The 21,218-nt window shown below is 28.5% G+C and overlaps 1 protein-coding gene across 1 annotated transcript in view; it reads left to right on the forward strand.

The window, feature by feature from the left end:
• LOC111630601 (transmembrane and TPR repeat-containing protein CG4050-like) overlaps positions 1–16,700 on the forward strand; it is a gene marked incomplete at its 5' end in the record, with an annotated part of 62,578 nt that extends 45,878 nt beyond the window's left edge. Inside the window, 5 exons of the mRNA XM_023374721.1 lie at positions 3,507–3,580; positions 6,452–6,572; positions 8,468–8,569; positions 10,126–10,209; positions 15,558–16,700. Of these exons, the coding sequence (XP_023230489.1) occupies positions 3,507–3,580; positions 6,452–6,572; positions 8,468–8,569; positions 10,126–10,209; positions 15,558–15,947 (771 nt within the window). The remainder of the gene's footprint in view (positions 1–3,506; positions 3,581–6,451; positions 6,573–8,467; positions 8,570–10,125; positions 10,210–15,557) is intronic.
• Between the last annotated feature and the right edge of the window lie 4,518 nt (positions 16,701–21,218).

A 21,218-nucleotide genomic window follows, 5' to 3' on the forward strand; every position in this document is an offset into this window, starting at 1 on the left:
TATTCGTTTTTTGTTTGAGTGCCATGCAACTCTTGATTACTCGCTCCCTCCACACTATTGTTTGGACGTGTCGCGTGGAATTGACACATAGCTACAATTTATTTTGTATTATTTATTTCTGTGTTTGTTATATCTACGGAGACTTGAGAGACACTACGTGGTGATTTCTTGTAACCATGAACGTATCAAAAGATGAGATAAGATTAACAAGAACATTTATTAGCTTACATACATCTGACTTGGATTTTATATAAATTGCGAAATTATACCCCGACTTACGCGAATTTGACTTATTGCACGCGGTTATTGCTCGGTCCCACCTATTCCGTAAGTTTGGGGTATTACTGTATTGAGTCATTCACATAAATGTATGAAATTTGGAACTCACCTCATAATGTGTAAGAAAAAGATTTCTGTATTTCTGAACAGAAAGTTCTAAAATTTTTATACAGTCCTAACTTTATTTTGTTTTTTTCAGAGAATTTTTACTCTTTGTAATTTTGAGTTTTGATGTTCTATTACATGTTCAATATTTGTTTTTTAAATTTTCAATTATTGTACTTATAATTTTTTGTGAAAAATATAAATTACAAGAATTTTTAATAAGTGATTTATTGAGAAATATAATACTGTATAATAAAATCGCAACTGATATTTTGTTTTTATATTAGCAGTATTTGTCTCTAAATGTCATTGTTAAAGAACATTAATGCTAAATGGATGTTCCTGGTATTGATGTTCACATAAACATCAATTAATATGATATAACCACAAATAAATTCAGTATTGCAAAACTAAGCTTATTTTATATCAGAAACACTTGCTGGTAAAAGGATAGAGGCTAGAGATTCCAAAGCATGTATTGTCTGTTTATTATAAGCCCAGAATTTTTTAGTACTCAATTATATTGTTCTTTTTCTTTGTCTCCCAACAAGTGTGATATAATGAGGGGTTACTATATTTTGATGTTTTGTAAAATGACTGCATGTAGAAACTTATTGCTTAGTAAAGCTTTGCATTTAGTAAATGATAATTCCAGGTCAGAAACACATAAGAATTACTGACACTGAAACCAAAAACAAATGAATTTAAGTTCTGTCAATGTAAACACCATACTATACAGAGATGTCAATCATTACTAGTTTTTTCCTTAGTTTCTGTGGCATGTGAAGTATGGACTTACAGATAATCTTTTAAAATCTACAGAATAATTTTTATACTCTCGAATAAGTGTACTAGTGCAACAACACCTGTAGGCATGTTGTTGCACTTTGTTTGCATAGAATCACTATTATGATGAATTTCAAACCAATTTGCACATTCATACCAATAATGTGAAATGTACAGACAGTGAGTGCTTCCAATTTCAGTATGCAATGACTCCAATTAAGATCAGGAGAAAAGAAAAAAAAAAATAAATTATAGAAGTCAGTTTTTTATTGGTAAAGTGTTTTTCAGGACTTCTCCATCCCATCTTCAGACCACAAAAATTAGAATCAAAAGTTTGAATGTATGGTTCCATTGAGTATTTTGGAATACAAGTTCTAGACAAGATATACACAATAAAAATAAGAAAGCAAAAATAAACTAAAATACAAATACAATAGAGCATCGATTATCCAAAGCAATTTGGGACTAGGGGTTGTTTGGATAACTGATTTTTCGGGTAACTGATCAAGTATGAAAAATATATTAACCTATCCTATGTTGAAATTTTTCTCTGTTGCATGTCATTTTGTGTTAAATTTTCATCAGTGCTAAGCCTAATGAAAATTTTTTTTAAATAATAATTTTGGTTATTGTATTGTTAAAAATTTCTTTATTTTGCACAAACGAAATAAATATATTGAAAAATATAAAAACAAAAAATATATATTTTGGAAGTTAATCTAGTATCAAAAATGTTCCGATTCAGCATGACACATGTCCCAATAAACAGTCCTTAGAAAAACACCACACAAAACAAGCAAAACTCTTTCTTTTTCTTGGGTTTATTTGGAGATGTCAGCCATTTGGGCTATATTCTCTGACAAGTTGAAGCAAAACACACCACTCACGATGGGGGGAAAAGCCTCGTTCAAATACTGGTGCATCCGTAAATACCCTCTTGACGTGTTGTGCTGAATCAAAACATTTTTGATACTAGAATAACTTCCGAAATATAATTGTTTTTGTTTTTATATTTTTTAATATATTAATTTTTAATGATACAATATGGTTGCACCAGTGCTGTCAGCTAAAACATGCACACCAACAAAAATAATAATGAAGTAGCTGAAGACATAGCCAAATATTGCAGCACCACAGCACTAGTGGCAATTTGAATTTGCCGACTGGAACACTTTCGGTTAACCAATATTTCTGTTGATCGGTATTTGGATAATCAATGCTCTACTGTACAATAAAAAACATACATACACAAAACTGAAATGACACATAATTATATTGTCACATAGTGGAATGGGATGGGTGATGTGGTTTAACTATTATATATATATATATATATATATATATTATTTATATATAATATAGGCCTATATCTACTGATGTTCAGAAAAGNGTCTCACCCCACACAGTGGCCTTATTATATATATATATTGTTGCGGGAACCAACGGCAACCAGTCATTAGGAACACAAAGGTATTTATTAACTCAGACAATGTACAACTCCTGCAGCTTGCAGTACGAGAACAAGGACTGCTCTCAGCCTGAGAGCTGGCTGTTATATACTACAGCAACATGGTAGAAACATGGTAATTTGTTAGTATTTACATAGGTTCTCAGACTAGGAGAACGTACCCACAAAAAAAAGAACCTGTATCAATGAGGTTTGAACCAGAGACCTTCGCTCGATAGGCGAAGCCGCTAACCTCTACCCCATGAATGACATGGTGGGAAGAGTGAGCCGCAGCAATATCTTATTGCACGCGGTTATTGCTCGGTCCCACCTATTCCGTAAGTTTGGGGTATTACTGTATTGAGTCATTCACATAAATGTATGAAATTTGGAACTCACCTCATAATGTGTAAGAAAAAGATTTCTGTATTTCTGAACAGAAAGTTCTAAAATTTTTATACAGTCCTAACTTTATTTTGTTTTTTTCAGAGAATTTTTACTCTTTGTAATTTTGAGTTTTGATGTTCTATTACATGTTCAATATTTGTTTTTTAAATTTTCAATTATTGTACTTATAATTTTTTGTGAAAAATATAAATTACAAGAATTTTTAATAAGTGATTTATTGAGAAATATAATACTGTATAATAAAATCGCAACTGATATTTTGTTTTTATATTANCGATATACTAATATACTAATTACATGGGATATACTAATATACTATACTAATAATGTATTTTTTTCATTCTTTTCGGTTATCTGATTTTTTCAGTTATCCGACCAACTTGAGTCCCCAATTGAGTTGGATAATTGATGCTCTACTGTATTTTTGGTTCTTGAATGAAAGTTTGATATTAATATTTTTAACTTTTATGATATTTTAAAGCAAGCCTTGATGAATTCTGCAATTCTGATTCAAGAGAGTGGAAATCCTCATTTAAGAAAAATAGCTTATGACAGGTATAGTAAAATTAATATTTTCAGTTTTTCAAATTATAACATTGGCCTGAAAATAAGTTGACCTCAAATTATAAGTCAACTTCAAATTTTGGAATCTATTTTTCTGAAAAAAATAGGACTTTAATTATAAAAGATTGGTTATATTTATTTTATTTTCATACAAAAAATTAGTGATTTCCATTTTTTAAAAAATTTGGAAATTATTGAAACAATATTTCATTCCTTTCATCGTCATCAGAATTTTCATCATGATCTTTAGCTTTCTTGAATAAGTTATATCCAAGTTGTTGGTAACACATTCTTAAAGCCCTTTATAACTGTTTTCAACTGTCTTTCATAATTCTATTTTTACATGATTATGTGAAATTTTTACTACTATTTATATATGTAATTGATTTATGAAAATTATTACTGAATTTGTAGTTACAAATAGCCAGGAATTAATCGATGTAAATGAATTTTTGATTGCTTTTGTAGTAATTTTTTCAAATTTCATTAAAATCATACCTAGTTGATCAGAAAATTGTACTCAAAGCATGTGTTTAATAGAAAGAAAGATATGAATTGGACATTTACATTATTTACTTATTGGTTCATTTTTGTGAATATCAATAAAAATTATAGAGCAAAATTGAGATAATGCCCCATTCATCTGATAGTAGGCTATCTAGCATATACATCAAACCAGGGAAGTAGGCTTTCTTGCATATTTCAAGTGTGTTCTGCAAAGTGTACTTGCAGTCTTATGATTATTGAAAATGAAACCAAAATGTGAAGGTTTTGTTTTTGCTTGTCTTATTTTTTTTATAACTGTCTAAAATGTTTTTTATAGTCTAAATCGTACAATCATATCAAATATATAAATTTATAATTACAATTTATAATTTTCAGCAACCATTTCTTGACTTTTTGATGATTTTTCTGTTAGTAGACTCTTAGGCATAAAACAAAAAGTTAACAAAATAATAGTTCTGTAGAAGTTATCAAAACTGACTGATTTTGTTGAATATGATAAAAACAATTGATTATTTACAGATGTGCCATACACTTAATCCCTAAACTTAGTATGTGACTGCAGCATGACAGATCACAACTTGGCTGATATTTAATATTACTAAAAAATGGACACACTGAATTTTAATGTCAGTTTAACTCTGCACATGTACTGTAGACAATTAAGATTGAAAGAAACTTTAATTGGACTCAAATATAAGTTGAAGCTTGAATATAGGTTGAGAGCAATTTTTCTCTCTTTCATTGAAACCTGAGAAAGAATCAAGTAAAATTCAGGCCAATATGGTATTTAATTCTTTTAAGATTTTAATTTTAAATTTATTATAAAATTAGAACATATTAAATTTCTTTTTATTAGTGTTTAATTTGATGATGATTCAATTACTGTATTTTTATACATATAGTCCACAATGGTGTATATTCTGCAGAACATCAGTAGAACAAATATAAAACTTTTGCATAACCTACTCCACCATAAGTCCCATGCCTATGGAGCAGTTGTTGCTCCATAGATATGAGTTTTTAATTGTAATTGAACTGAAAATCTGCACGTAACTTGCACTTCTTTCTAATTGACTTTTAAGCATAGATAACCCAAGACTTATTCACATGAAAATGTGGTAAATGAAAGATCATCTCTCAAATACTTTAGTTATAATTGAGTATAACTTTATCAGTATAATATTAGCATTCAAAAATGCTGTATTTTGTTAAGTCTATGACAGAATTGATAAATACCAAATACAGTAGAACCTCGATTATCTGGATTTTCGATTATCCGGATTGTTCAAAATAAACAAAAATTTTACGAATTTGCTGATTTGCTCTTGGCAAATTACGATACTGTTTATGTACGTGATGGAATGCATAACTTTTTTTGTTTGAACAACGTCTCACCCCACACAGTGGCCGTAAAGTCTTAAATATATTTTGCGTCGTAATAAAAATATAACTTGGCATACGTATTTATGAATAATTTATTTTCAAATTACATCATTTCTATGACCAAGGGCAGCATAAGGCATGGGCAACGTGGGCCACCGCCTGTGCCTCATGGTCCAAAGGGCCTCGCGTTTCGAAGGTTTATACATTACTTAAAAGCCACAAATGCGACGAAAAAATTTTACTTGTCATAAAACGATAAATAGTTTGTCAAACTTTTATTCATAAAAATGCAGTTTCAACTGCTTTTTATTTTATAAAATCCGTCTTCTTGTGCCACCAGAGGGCCTTTTAAACAATAGGTAGTCTGTTAGCGTTGGTCAGTAGTAGTCCAAATTAAATACGAACGTTTGTTTCTTGAAAATTTGATTATGGTTTAAATACAGTATTTACTTTTAATATTACCGATATGTCATCGAAAAGAAAACGTGTTGTATTATCATTAAAAGAAATTAAAGTATTTGTTTCAATTATCCGAATTTTTCCCTTATCCGGACTACCTTCATCTTCAATTAGTCTGGATAATTGAGGTTCTAATGTACTAAAAAACTATATTATGCTCATTTCATGTAATTTTTTAAGTGAGGAAAAGCAAAAATTGTGCTTCAAAAGACACACCCTATATATCTGAATATTTTAAAAATAATTTGTCAAATTTTATATTGTTTCACTATCTCAAATTATTAACCAATTAAATTGAAAAATTGTCATTAAAATTTAGTGTCTATGTGTATTTTTTTTTTTCATGTGATAAAATGGATTGAATCTTCCTGAAAGTGAATACAATTGCATGTTTGAAATTCAAGTTCATAATAACTATATAGTTTTGAACTTGGGTTGTAACTGTTTACATGTTAAATTACATAGTAGAGAAATTAAACATTGAACTTAACTGTTGTAACTTTTTCTTTACAGATTATATTTGTTATTACAAAAAGGAAAAGCAAATGAAAGAATTTACTTCAATCTTGGTATGCTTGCAATGGATGACAAACAGATGAAAATTGCAGAAACTTGGTTTAAGAAGGCTATTGAGGTTGGTATTTTAGATTTGTTGAAATATTTTTGTTAAAAATATATGAATTATTTAAGAATCTAAACTTAAGATTATAGTAACAAAAATACAATACAGTAGGCCCTTGTTTTATGCAGGATTGATATAGAGATTCATATTTTCTCAGATGGTAGATGGTTAGATTAATCCTTGAATACTCAGGTAATTCTAACTATTAAGGCATGTATTGATTATTTTTCTTATGAAATTCCTTGTGGAGCAAAAGCAATGGTATAAAAATTAGAAGCCATTTTCTACAGCCTGCCAATGAGAAAAATTATCAAAATGAAACAAAAATATGTTTTGATTCATACAAAAAAAAAGAAGAAAAGTGTTTTATATTTATAGTGTGCAAATTGTATAAAAATAAAAACTATAAAAGTAAAATAAATCAACAAACATCTTTTTAGGCTGCTGGGATTTGCTTTTATTTACCAAATGTTTTCAACCTAGTCCAGTAGGTCATCTTCAGGCTAATGATCTTTCTTGGAACATTTTTTACTGTTAAATATCGTTAAAAAATAGAACACAAAAAAAAATAACTACGTTTAAATATTTGAATATAAAGCCAAAAAACTAAAAATTAATATAAATAATGAATAACAGTAAAATGTAAAATTAATAACTCAAAAATATACAAAAAATATAGTAGAAATGAGGCAATAATGACCTAACAAACTTATTCTGTACAATGTATTTCCATGTGATTGCTAAGCTGTCAGCATCTCTTGCATAAATGCACTTATCCTTCAACAAACTTTTGTATATTTCACTTTTTTCAGCATTCTGTGCCAATGTAGGGGAGTGTGTTGACTTAATGATGTTTGTCTCTTCCTATTTTATTACTGAGTCTTCACTCTGTGCCATCTTGGAGAGTACTGTGTTATTGCATTCCCTTCTTACATTATATTGATGTTCTTTAAGTCTAATTTTCAAGTTCCTGATGGTGATACCAATGTAATCCTTGTTTATCTCCAACTGTACACACCTGCTACTTCTTCTGTTTCTAATCTATTGTTATTGTTTCTTAAAATTTGATATATAGTTCGGGCTTTTTTTTACAACCATATTAGACCCTTTACGTTCTGCAATTTCTTTCATAATGTTAGTTGTGTCTCTGTTAAAGGTGAATTTTATGGTTCCACTATATTTGCTGTTTTTTTGTCCTAAGTTTGTTATCTTCAAACTTTCTAATCAGACCTTTTATGGTGTTAGTTCCATATCCTAGTGTTGTAGCTATTTGTTTAGTTCTGTATAGCTTCTTCATTCTGTTTAATTACATTATCACAATATAAAAGACACTTCTGATGAATGCACGGAATGCCACTAACTTATATTGATAAGGATCATTTGAATTGGAAGGCATGGGCATGTGTTGGCTTTCTTGGAGAGAAATATGAAATTTAAAAATGGAAGGATACATACAAGTGTATACATTCTTCAATAAAGTTATTGGCAAAAATGAAAAATGTCTTTTGTTTTTATTTAAAAATCAAATGGACTTTTTAGCCAACCCAATAATTTGACATTTGTATCTAGTTTTTTGTTTAAACAAATTATTTTGTTTTGATATAAATGATATGCAATATTTCTAGATTAATATTTCTGTTCATACGAACAATGTTGAATGATTCATTTGATGAATTTATGACTAACAAATGATGTAGTACAAATCAGATCTAATAGAAAAATATAAAAATGAATGTACTTAATAAGAATAATTTTTCTCTATTAATAAAATTCTAATATTGGTTTATTTTTAATAGAAAATTTTAATTTTAATCAGATTTATTCAAATCCAAAATTAGTGTAAACAAACTGCAGAATTTTTCAAATAATAATTATCAATGTTTAGTTATATTTTTTTAATATTTCAGCTTAGAGAAGATTTCCGTAGTGCACTCTTCAATCTTGCCTTATTGCTTTCAGACTCTCATCGTCCATTAGAAGCTGTACCTTATCTCAGACAATTATTAAAGGTAATTTTTTTATTCATTTGTTAAAACAAAATTTAGACTCTAGTTATATCAAATTTTTAAAAATTTTATGACTTACATAATTTATTACAATAAAGAAATAAAAATTTGTCATTTTATTACTGAAATTTATATTACACTGATATTTTTATGCAGATAAATTTAATAAAGTGATTTTAATATATGAATTTTTATTTTAAATAATATAAAATAAATTATTATTGTTATTTTGATTTGAAAAGTAAAAAATTCAGCATAAAAATATTTGAATACTAATTTTCAAACACATTTATACTTTTTGCTAAATTATAACTATATACTAGAATATTTAAATGTACAAAAATGAAATAATAAAAATTAATATTAGCCAAACAGTTTCCAAATACATTGTTGTTGTTGTTTGCATCTGTTGGCCAGGTGAAAATGAATGATTTATAATAATTTCTTGCTGATAGAGACAAAGTTCTTTCAATTAATAATTATATATATATTTTTTTTTCTATCAACTTTAATAATTTGAAATTATTCAGAGAGAGAGAGAGAGAGAGAGAATCTCTTTGATGTGGAATTTGAACCTACAATTTCAGAAAGCTGGGTAGAAATATTTTCAGTTAATAAGTTATCTCTGAAATTTAGCTTAAAGAACTTGTGTAACAGAACACCAGTTTTAGGTGTTGTGAGTTTCATTTTCATTTGAAACAGTTTTTTCCTTGGATCTTTAGACAAACTTTAAATCTGGAAATTGTTCAGTATGATAATTATGACTTAATGATTTTATTGACAAATATTGTATTTTTCATTTAGTCAAATTACAAATGCACCAGTTTTTGCTGATATAGAAATATTAAAATTGTTTAATAAAAATAAAAAGATAAATTTTTTAATAATGGAGAGAGAATTTTTCTGTATTATTAAATAATTTTTATCCAGTATTTTGGTATTAAAATAATTTTATTATTATGTCAAGAAAAATAATTGCTGGTTAAATTGCTGGTAAAATTTAAAGACTAAAGTTAAAACATATGATTATAGTTCTGAAGTTAGAGAATGAAAAAAAAATATTGGTTAGAAGATTTGATATAATTAATCATGTCATCATAAATTATACTTATTCCAATACAAGAAGAATGAAAATTCATATTTGTTGAATTTGTTATTTTAATCATAGAGAATGATGTGATTGTTACTATCATCACGAATGAATTTATTAATTAATTAGTTATAAGTGTATGTACTATACAGATTGTAGAAATTTGAGGACAGCTTATAGAATCAATTGTGTATTTAAGTACAGTACACATACAGATGTAGTGATCACATTAATGGAATTTTTTTGTAGACAAATGATTTACAAGGATTTCAATTTTTAAGAACTTTATTAAATTCTGAATATTTTTATATTACTATCAAATATTTTTGTTAAATAATTTTGTTTGAATAAATTAAAATCAACAGTTATTTTAATATAACATTATGTATTTAATAATTAATGACATAATCAAATTTATAGAAAATTCTTTTTATTATTGATTCTAATATTTTATATTTGACATTTATAGCATCATACAGATCATGTCAAAGGATTAATTTTGTTGGGTGATATTTATATCAATCATGTAAAAGATTTGGATGCAGCTCAAGAGGTATGAATTTTAGAAATGCTTTTCTTTGATACATCAGTGTTCTTCAGTATCATGTTGTTTATTTTATTTTATAACATTATTTTTAATCTTATTTATGAGCTAATAAGACATTTCTATTTAACATTGATTGTTTGAAAAACTCAACTTTTCATTATTTATTTTACAATATTATTGATATCTTCATTTAGATGTCAAATTAATGATAAACCAACTAACATTTTTTAATTATTATTAAGAATTTTAAATTAATTTTAATTATTTTATTCCATTTTATGTATAAAAATATAAGACAATATTTTAACTTTTAGTAAAAAATTTTACATATACAGTAAAACTCTGATTATGAAGTAGCATGGGCCAATGTTATCTTGGATAACAAAAACTCAGAAAAAACAGATGGCCAAAGCCATTTTAGATTAAAAATTATGAATATAAAAGATTGATATGGTATTTCACTTTTAAGCCTCATTTTATACCTTAGTGAATTCAATTGTATATAAGAGCAACATTTTTTACATTGTTTATTCTGTAGCTAATAAATTAGCAAGGTGTTTATAGGAGTTTCGGCTATCACCCAGCACCAAAAGATTGTTGCTATAATACTAATTAAAAGCTTGTAATAATTTCTCTCCTTTATAATGACTTTTAGAAAAGTAAGGCTGTATGTACAATAATTCATTAATATGTATGTACATAATAATATGTACAATAATTTGTAGATTAACAATTAGTTAATTTTAGTATGAATGGTTTGTTTCACATTGAAGTTAAATGATAAAAAAACAAACAAATCATTTTGTAATATTTCTTTTATGAATTATGGTATTCAGGAAATATGAGACCTGAACCCTTTGCTTATTATTTTTATTCCTTTCTCTTAGAAAATAGTGATGTAAAATATCTTTCATTCTTTCTTTGCTTTCTTTTTTGTTCAATGGTGCAAAAAAAGAGAAATTCCTTGTTTTCATTTTCTCCCTGCCTATTGTTTGACTCAATCAAATTCTATTTCTCTTAACACATTCCTTTCTATCTCCCATCCAGTTATATATAAAGAAAACAGAGCGGATTGTACATTATTATGTCGAGTTGCAGAGTGAAACTGTTTAGTCACAGCTGCATCCTTCCTGAACAGGAAGGAGAAAACATTTTTTCCAATTATGGACTATCATCCTGAGGAAGTCATAATTAAACATTCCAGGGAGAGTTTGGCCCAGCATTAGGGTGGAGGTGGTATCTATCTCCCATGATCTGAATTCAGTCGCTAGCAACAGACCAGGGAGCAATCAGGAGAGAGAAGATTGTAACCAGTGAGAATACAAATTTTGGAGAGAAATTTTATAAAAATCCATGTTTCCATGGACAAGTAGAACCAACAGTCTGTATTCACAAAATGCTACCATCTTTGGGAAGAGCTGACAAAACAACTCAACTTCCTCATCTCTCCTTCAACAGTGCTTGAGAAGGTGCAGCTATTCTTTGTGAGATCCTGGGAGATAGGTATTAGATGTCTTGTAATACTTATCTCCCAGGACCAGTCAGAGCTTGGACTTTTTTCTCTCAAACTGTCTTAAAGTGATTGTAATATGTAAGCCTATTTTATTACAATAAATGCAATTCAAATTTGTAAAGTGTAAGTCTTTGTGCTTGTCATCACTATCTCAATATGGCTTCCTCCTCTTGTATCACAAAACATGAAAGGCAAGTGACCTTACTCTTTAAGGTAGGGTGTTTTTCCCAACAAAGTGTCTGTATTTTCTCACAAAAAAGTATATTCACTTACAGGTTTACTTAACCTCAGATAATCAGGGTTCTATTGTATATGTCAATATTAAAATGGAGAGAAAATGATATTGCATGATATTGCATAATGATGCATACTTTATTACACTCTCTAGATAGAGATTGAATGTTAAGCTGAAACTAAGCCCATTTTCAAGGTTGTGCATTTAACTGTTGCTTGAGATTCAGTTTTTCAAACATCACATAGAATTTTCAGTTTAGATTACTTAATTAATGAAAATATTTTCTGCAATAATGACCACAAAGATAATTCCTTCAGATGTATTATCTATTCTTCTCATTATTGCTGACTTTTTTATTTCATTTAATGATTTTTTCTCAATAATTTTGTTGCATAATATTTTATTAACTACAGTAGAGCGTCGTTTATCCAAAAGTCTGTTATCCGAAAGAATTCCAGTCGGCAAATTTAAATTTTCGCTAGTGCTGTGGCGCTGCAATCTTTGGCTATATCTTGGGCTACTCCAATATTTTTTATGTTTTGTGTATGTTTTAGCTGGCGGCACTGTTACTTTTGTGTGGTGTTTTTCTGAGGACTGTGTGTCATGCTGAATCGAACATTTTTGATACTAGATAACTTCTAAAGTATAAATTTTTTTTGTTTTTATATTTTTCAATATAATTATTTTGTTTGTAAAAAATAAAGAAATAATTTTTAATGATACAATAGCCACGATTATTATTTTAAAAAGTTTACGTTAGGCTTAACATCGACGAAAATTCAACGCGAAGCGACACGCAACGGAGAAAAATTTCAACACGGGATAGGTTAATATATTTTTTCGTACATAATCGGTTATCCGAAAAATAAGTTATCCGAACAACCCCAATCGCCAATTGATTCAGATAAACGATGCTCTACTGTATTAAACTTATTGGTGCCAAAATATTTGTAAAAAAACTAACAACACTCCTTTTGAAGAAAAATCGATTCACTCCTTTTTATTGTATTTAATTTTATAATTTCATGAAATTAGTCTTGCATTGACTTAAATGAAAAATTTTTACATGGAGAATAATAATTGTGAAGTTATTAAAAATAATACATAATATATTTCAATCTTGAGGTTCATAACAAAAATTTTGGAAAAGATATGATAAGTACAAGAATAAATAAAGATGTCTACTTTTAATATATAGAACTAATTGTGCAATGGATCTCTACTGTCTTTAGGATTTAATTTACAAATGTTGAAGTTTACCCAGTGGCATAGCATGGGTGTCAGCCGCCCGGGGCGGAGGAAAATTTCGCCCCCATTATTTAGGTATCTCAATTTAAAAGACTAAAATTCAGTTTTGTCACAGAATAAGTAATGAAAAATTCCGTGCTAGTGTTGCCACTTTTTTAAAATCGCTGACCCGGACGGCAGGTGAGGTTCGTTCAAACAGAAGTTCCTGATGCATGCGTATGTCATTTTGCAATGCAAAGAATAATTTGCAGTGCATGCTGGTTCTAAATTAGTTATAGTTAGCGACTAGGGAGACTTGGATAGGAGTGACCTAGCTCTATTGGATATTGAAGGTGTATGTATATATATATAATAAATCGTACAAGAAAAAAAAAGAACAGGTTGCGCACGACATCCCCAGACGGCGAAGTTGATTCCGGACTGTCTGGATGGTATTCCGTGCTCATTTCAATGGTCTGAATCAATGGCACGAAAATATGAAATAAAATGGTTCAAATTCTTACAAGATATTATTATTTATTGTGAAATTTTGCAGCTCCCTAAAAAGTGCCGCTTGGGGCGGGCTGCCCCTGCCGCCCCCACTACGCTACACTACTGAGTTTACCTAATAAATTAAGATGAATGGCAAACTTGCTATTTTATAGCTGGAAAACAAAAAGATATTTTTGATATATTAAATGCTTCTAATGTTATAACAAAAATGATCTATTTAGCATTTTTTGAATAAATGCCCATCAAAGCATTATTAATGTTTCATTTTCAACTGCATATCAGGCTTTTAAGGTTTGTTATGTAGCATCAAAATTTTAATGTGTAATTAAAAGAAAGTACAGGTGAATACTTTTAATAGCTGAAAACTGAAAATTTATTTGTAATTTATGGAAAAGTTACTTGCAATGTTAATATATTTCAATGAATATTTTTCCCACAAGTTAAACTGTAATTTTTGAAAATAAATATTGCAATTCATTATAAGGTAGGTAGTGGATACACTAATAACTATCTGTATACAGTTAACCCCCGTATAACATGGCACTTCTATAGCACGGATTCACTCTAACATGGTTTGAGAATTGGTACCATCCCCGTATAACACGGCACTTCTATAGCACGGATTCACTCTGAAACTGTTCGAGAATTGGGTAAAACCCTCGTACAACATGAAATGTAATAAATCTTTACATACTTAAGTAATAATAGTTCACGAAAATTATCATTTTCGTGAACTATTAGTACTTAAGTATGTAAATTTTCTCTTCTCGCCTTCTGTCGATACATGTGGTCCTTCTTGAAACTTGTTTTAATGTTGCCAGATCGCGACGCTTTTGCTTCTGATGTTGCCGAATGTTTTTCCCTTATTCCATACTTGGTTTATTCTTCATAAGTGCTTAGCACCATATAAGGAAATTTATAAAGATCTTTTAACTAGAAGCAAGCAATGTAAAATTACATACATTTTGCAAAATGTAAAGCATGGATCTGAAGATAATGCAGAAAAATGCTCAGAGGATAAGGATAACTTGCCAAAAAGAAAACGCTCTTGGTTAATTAATAGTGTTTTTAGTGATGATGAAGAAAACATTGTTTAATTTATATTAATATGTATCACTTAAAAAAATTTTAATGGAGATATTTATCTTAATTATGAAAATATATTAGCATGTTTTTTAATTTTTGGAACCTAATCCTCCTTTTTGTATTAGTTCTTTGTTTTGTATAACACGGATTCGCATAACACGGCAATTTTTTGGAACGTAACTACCATGTTATACGGGGGTTACCTGTATTCTATATCTCTTGTAAAACGTTGTTATAATTACAATTGATATGTCAGATATGAAATAAAAGCCAAATAGATTAAGCTTTTAATAGCTTAACAATTATGTAAAAAATGCATCTGAATTTTTAATGCAAGTAATTGTATATTATAGTCATATGATGATTTCTTAATTTGGAATTATCATTTTTTTTAAAGGATAATAATTTTTTTACATAATTGTTGATACAAAAAGTAAAGAACTTATAAATAACTAAAATAAAATTATAGGAATTGTTCTGAAAACTCTACATATAAACTATATTGCAATATAGTTTGATGCTTCAGTTATAGTAAGCAAATGCTTGGTGAAAATTTCAAACCAGCAATTACACTAATATTTATAAAGTTGACATTTTTTCAAAATGTTATCTCAATGTCAATTGAGATACTATTTTAAATATAAGTAAAAGGTTATCATTATTAAAAGTGGAGCAGGTATTATTCACATTTTAGTTTTCTTTGCTCATAGTGCTGCTATAAATATATTGATTTGTTTATATTAAAAAAATATTTTAATTTCTCACTAATTACATTTTTAGTGCTATTTGAAAATACTACAGTTTGAACCATCAAATATTCAGGCCTTACATAATTTGTGTGTCGTGTATGTGGAAAGAGGACATTTAGTTAAAGCCGAAAGATGCCTTACGAAAGCCATTTCTTTGGCCCCCCAAGAAGATTATATTCAGCGTCACTTGCGAATAGTCAAGGCGAGAATATCAAAACAGCAGAAACGGCTAGGGGATGCCTCAAATGATCTATCCAGAAAGGACGAAGGTTCCCATACAGAACAGACATTGGGGAATGAGAGACCGCTGTCGGCAACACTTCCATCAAAGGTAGATTTTGGACAGAATAAATTTGCAAAGGACACGTCATCTGAAGTTTCCTTGAGGAGAAGCGGACGGAATGTCTCGACAGAATCATAAGTCGATCGTCAAAACGATGAATAATTTTTGGTGCTACGTGTGGTGCATTTTGAAATCACATCATGTAATAAAGTCATATTGTAAATTTTACACATTTGATGCATATTATAATCTATATTTTTGTATATTAAGTATGCATTTAAAAGAACAGATCAATCTAATGTTATCAAATAAAAGTATGATAATCAATATATAATTAAGAATATTTCAAGCAATGTTTAAGAAATGTTATTGTTTAGAATTGTACAGTACATTAACTTTACTCTTCTAGGTAATGTACAATATAAAATGGGTGATATCTTCTCTCAGTAATGAGGAATCAGTGAAGCAAATAATAATAGCTGTGATTAACTTATTATTACTATGCAAATTACGTTAGGTGTGGGAAGCATTTTTTGTCTGTATATAAAATATTTGTCCAGTTTATTATTGATAACCCATAGATGTTACAAGTGAATCTTATATGCATATTTCTAAATCTCTTCATGTGAAGTATTTTAATCTCATTCTGTCAAAAGTTTTTTTTTGTGCTGGAATTTAAGTTTTTGATAATGTTATGACTATTATGAATATATTTGAAGCCAAGTACATACATATCATTGTCCAAGGGTTATATATGCCATACTATAATGATGAGATGCAATGCATTATATCAAATTGTTATCCTACAAATGTATCAAATTGCACCTTTTATGGCAGTTAACTTTATATGTACAATATTTTCATAAATTGGTATAAATGCTTATAATTATTTAACAATTGTATTAAAGAAAAAAATATATATAAATTCTTTACATTTAATTATTAAATCTTTTCATATATATATATATATATTAAATACAACAGATAAGATCTTTTTTTTGAGGAATAAATAGATCTAATGTGTTTGTAAATATTACTATTTGTCAAATAATAATTTCTGTTGTNGTCATGCCAATAGCAAGCCCAACCATCAGTATCATATTTTGTTAATAATTAATAACCAAAATAATACTTGTATACTGTCTCAAAACAAACCAAGATATAAAAAATTAAAATATATATTTGCCTTTGGTAAGAATTAGTTTTTGTTAGATTTTGTTAAACATCAGTAAATCTTTGAGATACTTATTTTTGTTAACAAAAAATTTCAATCTAAGAACATGAATTATATATTTAGTTTATATATTGAACACACTAGCAGACATTGTTCTTTATTCACAAAGTCAGAGTTTCAGTTAATTTATTAACATTAATACTTTTCTGAAGTTAAATTAATAAGGTATCAAGACAAAGATGTTATAGCTAACAATTTGTGATATAGTACAATCCTTTCTCAGAACAAATATGTTTTTATTTTCTGAATTTTGGTTCATTCTTTGCAGAATAAATATGCTTTTTAGAATAAAATATGATTTGTATGCTGTAACATCATACAAATCATATTTTAAATGTCATTCTATCTTTATTATTGTTTATCATGCTCTATCATTAAATGAAATAGCATTTAAAAAGATACAATCAATCATACATATCATAATCAAATTTTTTTTTTTTAAATTTATGAAGAAGTAGTAAGAAAATAATCAAAAGAGAATTTGTTTTATTTTAAAATAATTTAAGCTTTAGCTGTGTTGCTTACCACTAGTTAACTGTGCAATTTAATGACTTATTTTGTGCCAATGAGCAAAAGGAATGCTGCTTATAATTTTTAGTTCCTATTTTAAAATTCTGTTAAAAACATCATTAGATCTGTCTATTCACAAAAGGTAGTATTCAATTCTGTTGTTTGTGCATCAAACTTATATCAAATACATATTAATTTTTTATTAGAGTTTTATTTGTAATTATTTTTAAGTATAGATCAAGGAACTTTAATGTTGTGTCAGTTGGAATTTATTGACGTATGTACGTACATTTTAAAATTTATATGCCATATTAATAAATGTACATGCTTGTGATGGATGTATTTCACAAGCCTTAACTAATACAAAGTATTGAATGGTTTTCTAAAAAACATTGTCATGTCTTCAGATGTACTGCGTATCATATTACGTAGTTCTGGTATCAAGTTTTAAGAAAATTTTTTTGATGTTGTATTTAATGGAATTAAATGTTAAGATCTAAAAGTTTTTAAATTATAATTTTTTTGCCTAATAAAATTTTTGGAAAAGTTTTTTCCTAAAATCTAAACTGTTCTGTTTCTATATACAAATGTGAACTTTTTATAAATTTCCATCAAATAAATATTGATTTTGCATTAAATGGATCATGTATACTAAATACTGTATTTATTTGATATATTATAATTCAAAATGTAACCAGCTGAATTTTATTTAGCAATTTCTAAAAATTAAACATGCTAAATAAATAGTATATAAGTTATAGCTAAATGAATAATTGAAATTAGAATCTTCTCTAAGGAAGAGAAATCAGGAACAAAATAAAGTGAAATACAACAGATTGATATAATTTCCTTAAAATTAAACTAAGCTTTTTGGACATACTGTATCTGGAAATTTTAAAATGGATTCTTAGATGCAATTATTGGGGCAATTCTGTATGATTCTCCAATTTAAGGATCCAATTTTGTAACTTCAAGCTCTCTGTATATTCAAAATATTCATCATTGTGGACAGTTCAGCCGAACTTCATCTTGGATAATAAAACTGTAATTTGAAGGAATGAAGAAACTATTGTGGGAGATTATTGCATTTCATATAGGTGTATGCTCACAAGTCATTTTTGGAAGTTGCACAACCATGGAAAATATTTTCTAAAAAATTTGTTCTAGAATATAAATCTAGATAGAGTAAAACTTTCTATACCCATAGAAGTACAATCTACATAAAGTATTAATCTGTTTAGATTTTATCCATTCTAAAAAAAAATAGAGAGGTCCAGATTGTGTTTGATTTCAGAAGCAAACTGTTGATTACCAATATTTTGTTAATTACTTTAAAAATATGATTTGGCATTGATTTGATCAACTGTACACTAAATTCATTTAAAATTTCATTCCATTTCTGTAGCATATCTTCTTTCAGGTCCACCAGAGATAAATACTTCTGTATTATGAAGCATAAACTGATCTTGCCAAGATAACTCTTATATTTTTTCAGTTGGATTTAAGACTGGAGAACAAAGCAAGCCAATCTAAAACTGATACTTAAAAACCATTAAAAAGTGGTTTTTGTAGTGTGCAGCTGCATTATCTTGTTGAAAATAAAAGTGGAAATTCTTCAGATTTTCAGTAAAATGGATTAAATGTTGTCCTAATAAATGTTGATAATCAGCTGCTTTTATGCTGCCATTAATTAATGAAGACAATTGATGTTTTTCTCTCACCTGAGAATATCTCCTAAACCATCAATGTTTCACCACCATGCTGTCATTTGAAAAAAATGTTTTTTCTTTTCTGAGGTCATGCCAATAGCAAGCCCAACCATCAGTATCATCTAGATTAAATTTTTTTCATTAGACCACATAATACTCTTACAATTTTCAATCTAGTGCATTTTTTCTTTGACCCACTGAAGTCTCTTTATAGTTCATGCTGATCATTTAGCTTTGGAGAAACTTTTAGCTTGTAAACAGATGAGGTCTTGATTTTACAATTCTGCCAATTGAAGATTTTGAGATATTGACATTTGGTCTCAATGCTGATTGTTGGATTGTCATATTGTTACTTGAAATCTGTTTTGTCACCAACTCCCCTCAGTTGTAAAGCAATTTTAGATTGACTGACTACCTGAGGATTTTTTTAAATTGTATGTTTCTTCTACTTCAGGTAACTTAATACTATTTTATGCACATAATTCAGCTGCTTTCAAAATTTTCTAGATGACATTCATTTCTTGACTATGAAGAGCTGATATTTGCCTCTCTGTTAAGGTACATTTTTTCCCATTTTGTTTGCACTTCAGCATGCAAAGTTACTTGGTTTTGCCTTAGAAATACCGTATATTCCGGCGTATAAGACGACCCCCCACTTTTACAGTTAAAATATAGAGTTTGGGATATACTCGCCCTATAAGTCGAACCCCGACTTTTGAGAAAATTTTCCTGGGTTAAAAAGTCGTCTTATACGCCAGAATATACGGTAAATCTTATTCAATTAAAACCAAGTTTGCACTTGTAATTTGTAAATACAGTATAAGTAAGCCTGTAAATATATTTTAGGGACAAAATTTCAAGTTTTTGTTTTAAAATTTCATTTTCTCTTACATTTACAAAAACAGTGACATACAGTCGACCCCCTATAACACTTGATAATTCCATATTATATGAATTCCATTTTGTACGAGTCACTTAGATTTTACAAATACGTGTGCCGGGCTGTGAACGGCTCACGTACAGTAGAACCTCGATTATCCGGACCTCTATTATCCGGATTGTTCAAAATAAACAAAAATTTTACGAATTTGCAGATTTGCACTTGGCGAATTACGACACTGTTTATGTACGTGATGAAATGCATAACTTTTCTGGTTTCAACAACGTCTCACCCAGCACAGTGGTCGTAAACTCTTAAATATATTTTGCGTCGTAATAAAAATATAACTTGACATACGTATTTATAAATAATTTTATTTTCAAATTACATCATTTCTATGACCAAGGGCGGCGTAAGGCATGGACGACGTGGACCATCGCTTATGCCTCGTGGTCCGAAGGGCCTCGCGCTTCGAAGGTTTATGCATTACTTAAAAGCCGCGAACGCGACGAAAAAATTTTACTCGTCATAAAACGATAAATAGTTTGTCAAATTTTTATTCATAAAAATGCAGTTTCAACTGCTTTTTATTTTATAAAATCCGTCTTCTTGCGCCACCAGAGGGCCTTTTAAACAATAGGTAGTCTGTTAGTGTTGGTCAGTAGTAGTTCAAATTCAATACGAACGTTTGTTTCTTCAAAATTTGCTCACGATTTAAATACAGTATTTACTTTTAATATTACCAATATGTCATCAAAAATAAAACGTGTTGTATTATCATTAAAAGACAAATTAAAGTATTTGTTTCGATTATCCGGATTTTTCCTTATCCGGACTACCTTCATCCCCAATTAGTCCGGATAATAGAGGTTCTACTGTATTTGTAAAATCTGTGCCTGTATTCAATAAATTTATTTAAATATATTTTAATAATTTACTTGTTGAATTTATTCGTTTTCATATAATTTTAATATTTTATTCTGAATATGGCCCAGTTTGCTTTTGCCCCAAAAGTTGATTTTTAAATCCTTTAAATGTTCTGTGACCTCTAGGGTTCCTAGGGACATGCCTCCAGT

This window comes from Centruroides sculpturatus, unplaced genomic scaffold, assembly GCF_000671375.1.
Source record: "Centruroides sculpturatus isolate CEXI.00-Female unplaced genomic scaffold, Cexi_2.0 scaffold603, whole genome shotgun sequence".
In the NCBI taxonomy this organism is placed as follows: Eukaryota; Metazoa; Arthropoda; class Arachnida; order Scorpiones; family Buthidae; genus Centruroides; species Centruroides sculpturatus.